This window comes from Falco peregrinus, chromosome 8 (assembly GCF_023634155.1).
Source record: "Falco peregrinus isolate bFalPer1 chromosome 8, bFalPer1.pri, whole genome shotgun sequence".
Lineage (NCBI taxonomy): Eukaryota > Metazoa > Chordata > Aves > Falconiformes > Falconidae > Falco > Falco peregrinus.
The window spans coordinates 14,506,501-14,520,360 of record NC_073728.1 but is presented as its reverse complement, the minus strand read 5'-3'; the positions used below and the strand labels follow the sequence as shown (position 1 = coordinate 14,520,360).

Here is a 13,860-nt window from a genome sequence, read left to right as displayed (position 1 = left end):
GCTAAGACTTTGGGAAGCAAGAAGCACAGGAAGATTAGGTTAAAAAGTTGTTGTAACAAGTCTCTCTCCTTGACTTAAGATGGTGGTGAGGATAGTATGGAGGAGGAATCCATGACACTGGAATACAATTCCTCTTCTGCAAAGTGTGGAAAACACCATTTCTGCCACTTTCAGGGTGTTGCATACTCTTACGGTCAAGGAAGACACACACACAAGTACTCTTTTTATCCATATACCTATTTCTTCAGTCTTTCAGTAGGAAGAGATTGGAGTAGCTCCACAGTGAAACAGAAAAAGTGGAAGACCAAATTAGAATTAAGTACACAACTGGTCTCCTTATTCAGTGAAGTTCCTTGCTTAGTATCAGGAAAAAGCAACTCCCTCGTGATTGTGTACCATAATTAAATCTGTGACAGATTAGCTCAGAAGCTAATTCATTTAGAAACAACATACAATATGAAGAAAATGACCCACAGACTTCAAAAGGCTTTCAGCTTGATAAAGCCATAAAACAGACTAAGCAGGAGAACCAAAGCAATGAATTTTCAGCGTGTTAAATCAGACATACAACATTGCTCTAGCTGCTCAGCACAATCAGAAAGAGAAGGTGAGAATTACTTCAGCTGCTGGCCTTGTGTTTCTGCACCTATTCCAATTCACTCCACCATAGGAAAACTCAAACTCACAAGGAAAACACACTAACAAACCAGCTCAGTTTCCCCTCATGCCTATCCAGGCTTGAATGTGCATTACACTTGGTCCTTTTCCCAGCACTACTTTTATTCCAAAGCAATTATCTTCCTAAAGAAATAATCAAAAACTCATAAACCTCCAAGCAAAGTCCCACACTTTACTTACCTTGCCTACTTTTTTGTGAGCTTCTTACAGACTTTATCTAAGTAACATACAAATCCCACATTATTTATGGCAGCAATGTACAAATCCCACTTTAATTATAATTTAGATCAGCTTCTCCAGAAATAAGGAACAGCTCACTATTCCCCAGCTCCCAGATTCTTCTTATTTTTTTTTTAAATAGACTCCAAAGGATGGACTAACCGTTCTGAGTCAATGGAAACCTGTTCAGCTTTGCTTTGCTGAGACTCTGAAGCGCTGCCTGACAGCAGGGAATAGGAGCTCCTGTGGAATGACTTATTGGCAGGATTCAGTAATTCGCCAGCTCTTAGTCAGGAATGGGAACTGAACACACTCTCTGGGCCAGCTCTTGGTCTGCCAGCTAGGAGTAAGTAGGTAATTTGAGCATAATTAATAATGGTACTCCCATTCCTACAGTTGATTACAGAATCACAGAATGGTCAGAGCTGGAAGGGACCTCTGGAGATGGTTTAGTCCAACCCCTGCAGGTTCACCTGCACCACGTTGCACAGAATCACATCCAGGAGGGTTTTTAACGTCTCCAGAGAAGGAGACCCCACAGCCTCCCTGGGCAGCCTGTCCCAGCCCCAGCGCTCTGTCACCCTCAGGGCAAAGAAGTGCTTCCCCGTATTCAGGAGGAACTTCTTGTGTTGCAGTTTGTGCCCGTTGCCCCTTGTCCTGTCACTGGGCACTGCTGAAAAGAGCCCGGCCCCATCCCCCCGACACTCGCCCTTAAGATATTTGTGTACATTGGTAAGATCCCTCTCAGCCTTCTCTTCTCCAGGCTGAACAGGCCCAGCTCCCTCAGCCTTTCCTCACCAGGGAGATGCCCCACTCCCCCCACCATCTCTGTAGCCTCCGCCGGCCCCTCTGCAGCAGTTCCCTGTCTCTCCCGAACCGGGGAGCCCAGCACCGGGCACAGCGCTCCAGATGAGCCTCACCAGGGCAGAGCAGAGGGGGAGGATCAGCTCCCTCACCCTGCTGGCCTCGCTCCTCCTCATGCCCCCCAGGGTGCCATCGGCCTTCTTGGCTACAAGGACATACTGCTGTCTCATGGGCAACTTGCTGTCCATTACACTCCTATTCGGTTTTACATACTGATAAGGTAAACAAGAGAACAGCAAAGAGCGTACCAGGTACCTGTGTGATCTGAGCAAACACTGGGGCCAGTGTCCTCAGCTGTGGCCAGGTCCTTTAGCAAAGAGAGTCTCTGCTTAGCTCAGTTTTCATTACTGCTCCATAGTTAGTTTGAAGACCACTTATCCCTGGCACTGCTCACTCATTTACCTACACTGAAGGCTATCTGGTTTGCTAAGTTTAACTTATTTGATACAGCAACTATTAAATGTACTTACAAATAATCAGCTCTGTCTCTGTTTGAATACACAGCTGGTTTGGTACCTCCTTTTAACATGAGGAAGAACTGTGCATTAAGTGTGGTTATGTATTTTTTGCCGATGCTGTTTGGCTATATTTCTTCTTGGTCACACATCACTACCACAGCACTACCTTGGGCACAGGCACTGTTCAGATTTACACAGCACAGTTTATGTATCAGAGTCTAGTGACAGTGTAGAAGGCCAGACTCACAGCTGGCCTGTGGTTTGTTCTGTAACTTTTTACACTTCCCCTGACCTGATCCACATGCAATAGTTTTGCTGATGATACACTGCTGTGGGACGTAACAGAAGGCGGGGAACCCTGCCAACACACACACAAATGCCCTGGTTTTCCAGTAGTGGACCTAAAGCAGCCATTTTCCTTCTGTATTTGTCTCCCAGGGCTGCACACCTGCACAGATGCTCTGATGCTGAGCAAATGCACAGTGCACACCACAGGTTTTTTTCCAGAGCAACATTAAGAGGGGCTCCCTATGATGCCAGCTTCTGTGAAACCTCTAAGATTCCCAAACCTTTGCTATTTATCCTCTTCCAAATTTTGTTAAAACAGTCAGGTAGATTCAAATCTTATGGGGCAGGGGCAAAACTGTGAGCAAACAGCATTATAACATAAGCTTTGTTTCCTAGGAAACTAAATTAACAGGTATGTCCCAAACTAGCTCAGGGACCTGGTATAAATTGTAACTGCAGAAAGTGGTGTGCAACTAGTTCCTGCCTGTGCCTTTCTGTAAAGGCAAGGCCTTTATTAGTAAAAGCTGGCTTGACTGATTTAAAAGATGCTAGCCCAACAAGTAAAGCTGTCTCTTGTAACACAACTCATGAGGAAACTCTGGGTTCTCAAGAGAAGAACTGGAGATGGAGGTGTTAAAGAGTTTTGGGGTCTGAAAATGCTTCCTTTTCTCCAGTAGCTTTTTCCATCCCAACAAAGGCGAGACTTGGACATTTAGACTCCCTGGTTTTGGCATTCTCTTCTTTAAACTTTATGCCAAAAGATTCATCAAGCCTGGCTTCACACAATAAATGGACCAAAAAAATCCCCCAAGCAACCAAGAGTTCTTTGGGGGCAGAGGAACTAACACCTAGCACCCACAAGCCAGGAAGAAACATGGCACAGCCAACAACAAACACAGAGCCTACACTGAGGGTAGAGACATACTCACACACAGCAGAACTGAGCTCTTAACAGTAAAAGAAATAAGCACAGATATTTTATTTGTGATGGAAAAAAAGAAAAAGGAAAAAAAAAACATACTGAAAGCTTCCAGATTGTTCACAGAGGCAGATTAGAGCAATGGGGTCACCTATCCCCATACAGGCAGCACAGGCACCCTTAAAATCTGACAGGGGGAATATGTAGATTCATCAGCCAAGACATTTGTGTCAGCTGTTCTGACTGAAGGGCTGAGGCAAAGAAGTCAGTAAAACACCAACTGAGGATTGCAAAGTGCACATCAGGCAGGACAGGCACTGAACTGGCCAAGCATTCATCTAAACTGCTCTTCTGGGCAGCAGCAGGGCAACTCCAAACCAAATCCTATGAAGGGGAAAACATCACCGCAAAGGTGACGGCCAAATCCCAGGAAGGTGAGGGATCTAACTTCTACCAGCTCAGACAAAAAAAATAGTTCTTGCTGCCATTCCCCCTAGTCAAAGCATCTTAAAGCTGTATTGAAGAGCTCACTCACCTTACCAGTGAAGATTAAATAGCTTCTGTGATCACGTCATGCTCATCTGTGATCGCTGATAACAGGTTTAATCAACTCAAGCAAGTAAGAGAGATACCATGCGGTCTGATCTTTCCCCAGACAAGATGCCACATGGCAAAGCACCATGGACCAGCAACCTTTGAAACACAGAGGTAGGTCCACTGCAAATTAAGTACTTTGTGCTACACAAATTCAAGTCACCCTTGTCTGCAAACCTTCCCCCGACTCCTCCCAACAAGTCAGGGGCCTTTTTTAGACACGTATTTTCCAAATACTACTTTAGACATGGAGGATGTTTTTTCTGCTCAGCTGGTGTTAGCTACGAAAGAGTAAGAGTTTAGAAATACCACTGTCAGCAGTGGAAGTTTTACTTCGGAATCAATAGAAACTGGGCCTGAATGTCAAATACAAAACTAGAAGACTGTGGTCTAAAGCGAAGATACTTAACAATAAAACCTTTAGAGTGCAAAACACATTCCCAGGGGACTTCACAGAGTCTCAAATACAGGGAAGGCAAAAAGCTGCTGAAGTCTTGGAACAAAGAGATCAATTGAAATGAAACCAAGCACAAAATACATATAGCACTTAGAAAGCACAATCCTAAAAGCCCTGGACAGGTAACAACAATTGTTATTTGGGACTAAAAATGTGACAAGAGTGCTGACAACCTTCCAAAGGACCTTCTGGTATTTTATGATTGTGCTACATTTGCTAAGATTTGTCCCCTAGGATTTTTACTTCAGTGACATGCTACCAATAGGTGCTGGGTGTGATGACAGTTCACAAACTGTATTTACTAAACTCAGGGACGAAGCACCCCTGCTTTTCAACTATCTGGATTTGAGAAGTTTCAACTATATGGCTTTTCGAGAAGCTGAACAAGTCAACATAGTACCTGGCTAATTTTTCCCCCTTTTTTTTTTTTTAAAAAAATCACACTTTCTGGCTTGCAACCTATTAGGAAAAGACTTCCTTCTCATGAAGGGGGGGGGGGGGAGAAGAAAAAAAAAAAAAAAAAAGGAAAGAACTTTACGTTTATTGCAGTAGGGGATGGTTCCAGACTAGGTGAGCTAGAGCAGAGGCTGCACGAGCTGGGCACGTTGCGCTGGGCTGTTCCCCATCTACACACATGATCACGGCACTAGAGGCAGAATGACTCCTTGAAAGCCAGCAGCTTTCCACCTGCTGCTCAATTTGACAGGGCGGCAAGCTCAGGAAATAGCCCATTTACTAACCTCGGCTTCTCATTCAGCTCAGCCAACTAAGCCAGTGGAGCCCTAATAGCAGTATTTATCCTTCTGGCAAGTGAGGAGACATGGAGAAAGCAGGGAAATGAAGACAGAAGGCACCCCACAAGAGGAACCATACAGGCAAATAAAAGCATGTAGAGCACATTTTGCAGAAGGCACAAACTCCCACATCCATTAGGACTTGCAGTCTAAGCAACAAGAGTTCCTGGCAGACACAACTGACTTCTCTGAAGAAATGTTTGTTTTAATATAGGACAGGGGGAGAAAAAATAAAAGGTGAAAAGGAAGTCAGACATCAAAAGAACAGGAGCTATGCAAAAACAGGAGGCAAGGGCAAAGGCCGTTTGTCTTCCCCATCTATGGAAACGTGAAGGCACATGCCAAGGGAACAGCAGCAGTGAAGGGCACCTGAGGACATGAGGGCTCCTTACAGACCTGCAGGAGAAATGCCCACCTTGTCCCAGCAGCCCATAGCCGGCCCAACAGGGAGACAGGACAGCCACTGGAGTACTCACAACCAGCAAGCACTGTCTGCAAGGTGCTGCGCTTACCAAACATGTTTTGATGGAAGCCACATCATCTCAAATTTGTAACATGAACTATTTGGGAATTTCTCCTTTATCCAGGTGAAATAAAGACATAAAAATAGCACACACCCCCCAACAGATCCTCCTAACATAATGCATGTGTCATTTCCTACATACTCCTAGAAATCATAAACCCTGATATTTACCTGCTTGGACTTGCAACCAACTTTCACTTCATATCCATTTGAAGGTAAGGGGTAGGTCCCTCCAAAGTCTCACCTGAGCAGACTGACACTCACAAATGCCACTCTTGCTCAGAGCCCCAAACACTTCCCACAGGAACACAGCTGTACCCAGCAACAGCAAGATGAAGCCTTCAGTTATACAAACACACAAAGGACAAGGCAGCTGCCATTCCAGTGCTACCAGTTGCTAGTTAACCCCATGTTCCAAAATGTATTGCTCTTCCCTGCCAAAAATATAAATAATGGCAGCAAAGGTAAAAGTGTTTTCAAAAACCAAGCCTCTCCACTGTTCAAGCAGCGGCCTATTCACTCATTTCCTGGAAATCAGGAGAAATAATGCCCTGCCCTCCACAGCAAGACAAAGAGTTAAAAACGTGGGGAAAAGCTTTTGCATCTGCTGATCAAGCAAAAGAAAACTTTTTTCAAGCTGCCCTTCTGACTCCAGTGCATCAACAGTTTGTTCCCCCTGTCCCATAACTACATCTGACACCACCGTCCTGGCTTATATCACGAGTTGAAAAGTGCTAGTCAGCCTCCAAGATAAACTTGTCAATAGCGAGGCACAGACATTCGCATTCTTCCCTACCTGCTTTTGAGTGTCAGCTGTGTGTCTGGGAGCGGTCCCTTGAAAAGCTTTTACGGAGGGAGAGAAGGAAAGGGGGTTGCAGAGGGCATTTCAAACAGAAAAAAAATCGGGGAGGAGAACCCCACAAAGACTGCAAAGAGAAAATAAAATAAAAAAAACCCCTGTCCCCATCAGGTCCTCCCAACAACCTTTTTTATCAGAGGTTCATTGTCAATCAATTAGCCAAGGCAGCAGGGGTCTGTAGGAAGGGGGCTAGCTCGAGAGACAATGGTCTGCCCTGTTGTATTACTATTTAATCACTTTTCCTAAATAAATAAAGCAGCCCTGAGGTGCTGTCATGTCAAGGGAATTTATAACAAAAAAACCCTTCATTTTTCATTGGTCATTACTTTTCCTTCCCTCCCACCCCTGCAGGACTAGAGAGGGTTATTACTGTAGCCTTAAGTTCCATCTTTGTGTTGCTTGTCTTTGATTCCCACTCGGACCTTGCCACTTTCTGGCACTAATTTGTTAGGCCGAACAAAGGAGGGATTTGTACCTCCTGTAAGGTCTCAATTAGGAAAGGCTTCTGCTGTATTATGCGCCATTGGGACAGGACACAAAGACGGTAATTACAGGAATTTGCACTAAATGGCTGAAGAATTCACAGCAAAACTTTTCTTCCTCCCCCCTCCTCATCCTTTTCCAAGCTTACCCCTCCCAGCAGCCCTGGGGAAAACCCAGTTCTCAATGCCTGCAAGCTGTAATTACCAACAGCAGGCCCCTTAGGTTAAACAGCAGCCCATGCCAGGGAACAGCACAAACTGCCTGCAGGGAGCAAGGCACAAGGAAGGGCTCTCAGCTGCTGGTGTGCCTCCGAAGTCTTCTCAGCACAAACTTTTCTGAGCCACACAAGTTTCCTCAGTTTCTCCCAGTTATAATTACAATTATTAATTTCTTTGTGATGTGCTAACAGCTACAAGTTCCAGTTTCAAAGACCAGCTTTAAGGGTCTCAGGCAGACGGCAATGTGTCCACTCCTACAGCAAATGCTGTGCACCCCCACCCTCAGGTACGGGGAATCCCAGTGGCCAGCTTCTCACAGACTCCACAACTCTGCATTTCCCTGCACGAGTGTTCAGTCTTGCAAACTAAAAGAAGACCACAGGAGCACTGGGAATCCTCACATGCATCAGGAAAAGACTCCACGCAAGCCTCACACGGTCAGAGTACCATATTTCTGTGGGGAATACGTGAGTGCAGATGCATCGACCCCACGTTTGGGGTTGGAAATGAACCCTTTCCCACAGAATTCTGCTCCCATAGTACATAATGCAAGACTAAAACCTAGTCCACATTTAAGACATGCATTTTGTTGCCATCCCAGGTCCTGATCCTATTTTTGAGGAGATCACTAGAAATGCTCATTTGAAACTCTCCTGCACCTCAGTCAGAGGATGAAGCAAAATTACAAAGATTTCCTCTACTGAGCTTTGAATTAAAAGAAATTAGGAGAAAGGAATAAAATTTTAATGTCAACTGGGATGTTATCTTAAAATGCAGCCATTAATTCTGCTGTCCTCTTGAGTTTCACAAGGCTGTCTGCTGGGTAACACAGTGGGCTGGATCCATCTTGGGGATACTTACTGGATCCATTCCCAGAGTCTCCCTGCAGTTTTCTCTCTCACAACTACCTTGAAAGGTAAGAAGTGACCATTGTCCAGTGGTGTTCAGGTAATCAGTTACCACAGGACCTATAGGCACCTTCAGTTTCAGCAATAATTTGGCACATAATTACTCCCTGAAAAAATTGACATGCAGTCACACAAAGAGCCTGTGGTAAAAAAACAGAACTGATTTCAGGCACAGGCCCAAAATACTGTGACCAAATCATTAATTGCAGTGAGGCCAGCCTTCACGATGCTCCAGCTACCAGGCGGGTGCCATGCACTGTGCAGAGGTGAGCAGGAACACCACCTGCAGATGACTACCAGAAAGGGATGAACCTAGCTGAACCCACTGCCAGTTCTGAGGGCAACCCAGTACTTCTGGGGCTCAGGTCTCCCCTGGAAGGGATTCAGGCCAGCCACTAGGTCCTGAGCCCACACAGACACCACGCATACTCACACACACGCACCCTGAGCGTGATTCCAGAGTAACAGGAGACCTCCACACCAGACCCCTACGCCAGGCCAGAGCAGGGAGGAGGCAGGACCCTGACAGTTCACATAACAAAAGAGGAAAACCCTCCAGAAAAGCTGTTTCTGATACAGCTGACAGTTGCTAAGTGAGCATAACTAAAGCCAGCCAGAGACTATAGTTTAGGCACAAGGTGCCCCAATTTGCTCCACAAAAGTGCCCTTGCTTAAGTAAAAGGACACTGAACTGCATTTACTTGGGCTTTCTCTATTTCCACTTAGTTCCCAAACTGGATAAAATACTCATCTTGCCTGGGACTAGAATCAGCAGTCAAATTAACTGAAATTTACAACTAGATGCTGAGGCTGAAGGTTGTTTTCACCCTTGCCTCAAGGGAAGAACCAAGCAGAGAGCTCACGCCTGAACCTCAGTGCCAGAACACATATCACCAAATGATGGTGTTTCAGGGAAGCATATATGCTTTGAGGAGTCTCCCCAAAAGGCTCAGAGCTGAAAATGAGTTCCAAAAATGACCCAGAGGAGACACACTAATAAAACGAAACAGAAGCGCTCAAAGTTGGAAAGTTGCATCGTATCCAGAATTCAAATCCCTTTGATTCTGGACCACCTTTCCAGTGTCCTGAATCAAGAAAACAGCTCGGTCACCCTGTAAGGCGGCACTGGCTCAGTAGCACTGTATGTGCAGGATCTAACATTCCAGCATTACTCATCATCCAGGTGAATCCCTGAATATCCCCATAGGCTTTTCCTCCATATCTTACAGACAGCAAAGAAAGGCTAACGCACCTAAGTGTCTACAGCCATAGTGAGAGGCAGGGAACGGCTGTGTGCTGCTAAAACTGAACATGCTTTTCCAAGTGATTTTCTTTTACTGCAGAAGGGGAGTGGGTGCAGGAACCTGGTTGCTTACCTGCACACTTGAAGCTCTGAACTGTGAGCCCCCTCTCTAGAGACAGCGTGGTCAGGATGCTCAGGAAGCTGGTGGTCACAGACTGGCGCTTGCTCTTTCTAAGATCATTTCCAAAGGGCCGATCTCCAGGTTTGTTCCTAAGTGTGACCTGTGGATTCTGAGTTAAACTTCTGGTAGTGCTGGCTGCTGCTCTCAGTGCGTCCATCCACTCCTGGGCCCTCTGACGGGTCTCTGCACGCAGGCGGAGGACATCTTGAGGAAAAATGACCTGAAAGCAAGAGTCACAGCCATCCTGAGTATCTGTCTGGACCGACAGGCACACATCGACATTGTAGCTCAGCAGAGGATCTTCATCAAGCCTACCCGGCTGGAATGCCATGAGGTAAGACCTGTTCAAGACAAAAGTAAATGCCTTCCAGTTATTCTGGACAGTTAACCTATAAAGAGTCCCTGATTTGAGAATATTTTGGTACTCTTTAGTGTTTTCAGTCAAATTCATGGATAGGAAGAGTTCCATAGGCTTCTCTAACAATCCATTGGTTTGAGAAAGGTCACTGTTATTTTCAGGCTTTGGCACATTCTCCAGTTTCTCCTGCTGTCTTGTGAAAGCAGGCACAGAAGCACGCACCACTTCCCACAGTTTCTGTCCCCAGTCCAAAGCCTCCCATGAGGACTCCGCCTTCAGCTGCAGCTGTGAGTTGTCTGACAAGACAGCGTCCACCACCTTGGTTTCAATGCAACCACTAACAGTGACCCTTTGAAAAAGCATGAGTGGATACACAGTGGGAAGAGTCTGGTTGCCACTGCTGTCCAAGCAATATAGGTACAGTTTGTATGGGGAGAGCTCAGCGTAACAGGTTTGCCAGTAGCTGTCATTGTCTCTTCTAATTTCTAAATATCCCTTCTTCAGAATATTTGGGAACATTGGCTTGTGTTCTGGAGGAAACAAAACGAGAACATTATCATTAATTTTTTTTAAATAATCATTTTGAATTGTCATTCCGGCTCATGCAACTCTCCCACCCATACATGATACATCTGGAGGATAGGATCACAGAAATAGCCTTCACACAATAGGTTATAATTATTAAATACAAGCACTGACTCCACATCTGAGACAAAGAGAATGCAGAATTTTTTTACCCAGAGGTACCAAAGCACTTCACAAAAAAGGGGACAGGGAAACAGAGGGACAAAGGAGCAAAGCAATTTTTCTAAGATTATCCTGGATAGCGACAGAGCAACAACACTGCAAGTCTCCCAGAATCTAGTCCAAAAGAATACAGTATTATCAAGTAATCTATTGCCAACTAAAATAGATCTCACAGTGAGAAACACATACAAACTAAAATGCCACCTTCCCCTCCTGCCCTTCTCTGTCCCAGGCTCAACTTCATGCTTTCACACACAACCCCTCTACCTTGCCCCTGTCCCCAGCAGCCCAGGGGGAAGGAGAATGGGGGGTTGTGGTCAGTTCCTCTCTGCTGCTCTTTCTTCCTCCTCACACTTTTCTCCTGCTCCAGGATGTGTCCTCTCCAAGGGCTGCAGTCCTTCAGGATAAACCTGCTCCTGCATGAGCTCTCCATGGGCACAGTTCCTTCAGGGCATCTCCACCTCCTCCAGCATGGGGTCCCACATGGGACTGGAAGGAGATACCTGCTCCACCACGGTCTGTCTCCCCAGGGCCTGCAGTGGAATCCCTGCCCCAGTACCTGCAGCACCTTCTCCTCTGACCCTGGGCTGCTTCTCACACTTTTTTCCTCACTCCTCACACTGCTGGGCAGTGCTTTGTCCTTTCTGACATGCAATCTGTCAAAGAGGCCCATCTGGTGGCTCCCACAACTGTGCCCTGCATTGAGGCCACTGGAACTGGCTGGAACAGCTCCGCTGCCAGCACCTGGGCACCGCACCTGGCAGTGACTTACCTAAGACACGGGGAATGGAGAACTGTGACCAGCAACAGCACATCTCAGCACGACCTGGGATCAGAACATTTTGCACAGCTCCATTTACTGGAGAGGAGCTTTGCTGATTTCTGGGAATCACGGTCAGGACCAGCAGACATGACCAAAAAAGAGAAGCAAGAGGTTTCCCAGACCCACACACAGATATCTAAGTGACTCAGCACTTCAGGTGCTTCAGACCCTTTCACAAACCTTGGCACAAAGCAAACTCAAGGGGAATTTTCTTCACCCCCAGAAAACCAGCCATATATGAGTCAGTCTGGGCACCAAAGTGATAGGAATTTAAAAGAAATTATCTAAAGCATTTCTGAGTTTTAAAAAAGGTTTCCACGCAAGATTTGCCCCAATCTGATTTGCACCACTTCAACCATCATCAATACATGCAAACTGTATTTTCACCTTGGGCAGGACATGTGGCTCTGTACAATTTTTGTCAGTCTCTGTATAAATTCAGTGGCATTCACACTATTATGCTCTAACACCAACTTTAACACTTGGACCCCAAAACAACCCAGCCCTGAGGAACAAATTTTTGCTTCCATTTGACTTCTAGTTCCACTTGCTTCACTTACAAACACTGACAAAATTAACAGACACAAGTGAAGAGGTTGACAATCTCCCTCAGAGAACAGTATTACTGATGCAGGAGCAAGGTAGCCACCTGGGAACAGCTCCTCATCCACCGCCTGGCACAATTAGGTCAAAACAAAATCAGCATCAATTGACCTTAACAGGCAGTGTTACAAACCACATCAACACAGGAGCTGTTTCACCAGTGGTTTCTGCCCTCAGGCTGACAGCCTTTGAAAGAGCATAGGGCAGACAGCTGGAGGCACAAAGTATTTTCAGCATCTCAGCTTAACCAATTACTACTCATGTTAACAGGCCACGCTCTAACAAGTTTTAGACATGATCACCTCCGAGTGTACCTAGGATGCATTCAGCGCAGATCTAACAGAATAGAAGCTTGATGAAGCTTGGAACAAAGAGCCAAAGAAGAGCCTGTAAAGAAGTCACCGCATCCCCAATCTGTACTGGGCTTCCCAGCTAACATGGCCAGGGACTTCCCCACCACCAGCTAATGGGCCAGGAACTATGAGTGTTTGAGGGACTCAGTTACTGTCCAAGGGGCTTCTGACACCAACTGGTGAGAAAGCAGAACCTGGGCTGTAATGTACATTCTAAGGAGATGCTCCCACCCTTGGCTGAAAGCACTGCTATAGTTGGTTGTGAGTGTCGTGTATGGGCAGGAGGAGGATTCAGGACAGCAAGCGTAAAAATAAAAAGCTTTGTCTAGCTCTTCAGTGAAGACCAACTTTAAGGATTTACAAAGATTAAGCAGACAAGTTTCAGTTAAACTTAATGAACAAACATAAGAATTAATTGTTTGATATATTTAACGTGGATATGCAAACCTTATAGGGTTTAAAAAAACAGGGGGAGGATGCTACCACCCATCCACACTAACAAGAAGGATGCACTCAGGTTTTGCATTGCCAGCTCAGCCTCAGCTTCCCCACATTACCCACATACTCAGAATGGAGCCTGCACTTAACACCACATTCAAAGCACTCTACCTACAAAGATTTCCTGCATATATGACTAAAATCATAACAACAATTTAAAAATTGCTACTGTGGCACTAGGTCTGAAAAGGTGGAAAAGAAATCAATATAACTATGCCTTGCAGACAAATAAGCTACTCAAGAGTATTTCGGCTAAATATGAAAACTGAAAGCCTAATCTAAAACTCAAAATGGCAGAGAAAAACCACTTTCATAGCCCAAATGGATAGATACACACGCATGCACTCACACGCACTAAAAGAGAACCGATTTTGTTCACTGTACATCTCTGGCCCTGACATTCATTAGTATTTCTGCGCTAACTCAAAAGCCATTAATTTCTCTGAAACCCACACTAATCCCTTTGTAGTGCAGATAATGGGCAGCCATTCTAGAGTCATCTTCCCTTTCTATTAATCCAATCAGGGAGGCAGCCCTTCTGCAGCTCCAACTGCAATCTCTCTCGCTTCCATCAAGTACAGATGACAGTTCAAGCTTCTCCATAATAGGACAACTCGTAACCTTCCCCCAGCCACTCCTCCATCTGCACGCAGGTTTGCTTGTCTTTTGTTGAGTTACAGAAAGGCTATCTCTCCCTGCCTTTTCACAGAGGCATCCCCCTCTCCCGCCTTCACCCCACTACTTCCCTTCAAGCTCCCATGAATCAGCTGCACTGGCTCTGGCTCTAACTGG

At 45.6% G+C, this 13,860-nt stretch overlaps 1 protein-coding gene across 5 annotated transcripts in view; it reads right to left on the bottom strand.

Annotated features, from left to right (window-relative positions):
- Positions 1-13,860, bottom strand: part of PLEKHM3 (pleckstrin homology domain containing M3) — a 122,572-nt gene that overhangs the window by 83,746 nt on the left and 24,966 nt on the right. For all 5 annotated transcript variants that reach the window (XR_008748603.1, XM_027786144.2, XM_027786143.2 and 2 more), the window contains one exon: positions 9,639-10,574. Coding sequence is in view for 4 of the 5 variants with exons in the window: in XM_027786144.2 (XP_027641945.1) it covers positions 9,639-10,574 (936 nt within the window). In the remaining variant the exon portion in view is untranslated. The remainder of the gene's footprint in view (positions 1-9,638; positions 10,575-13,860) is intronic.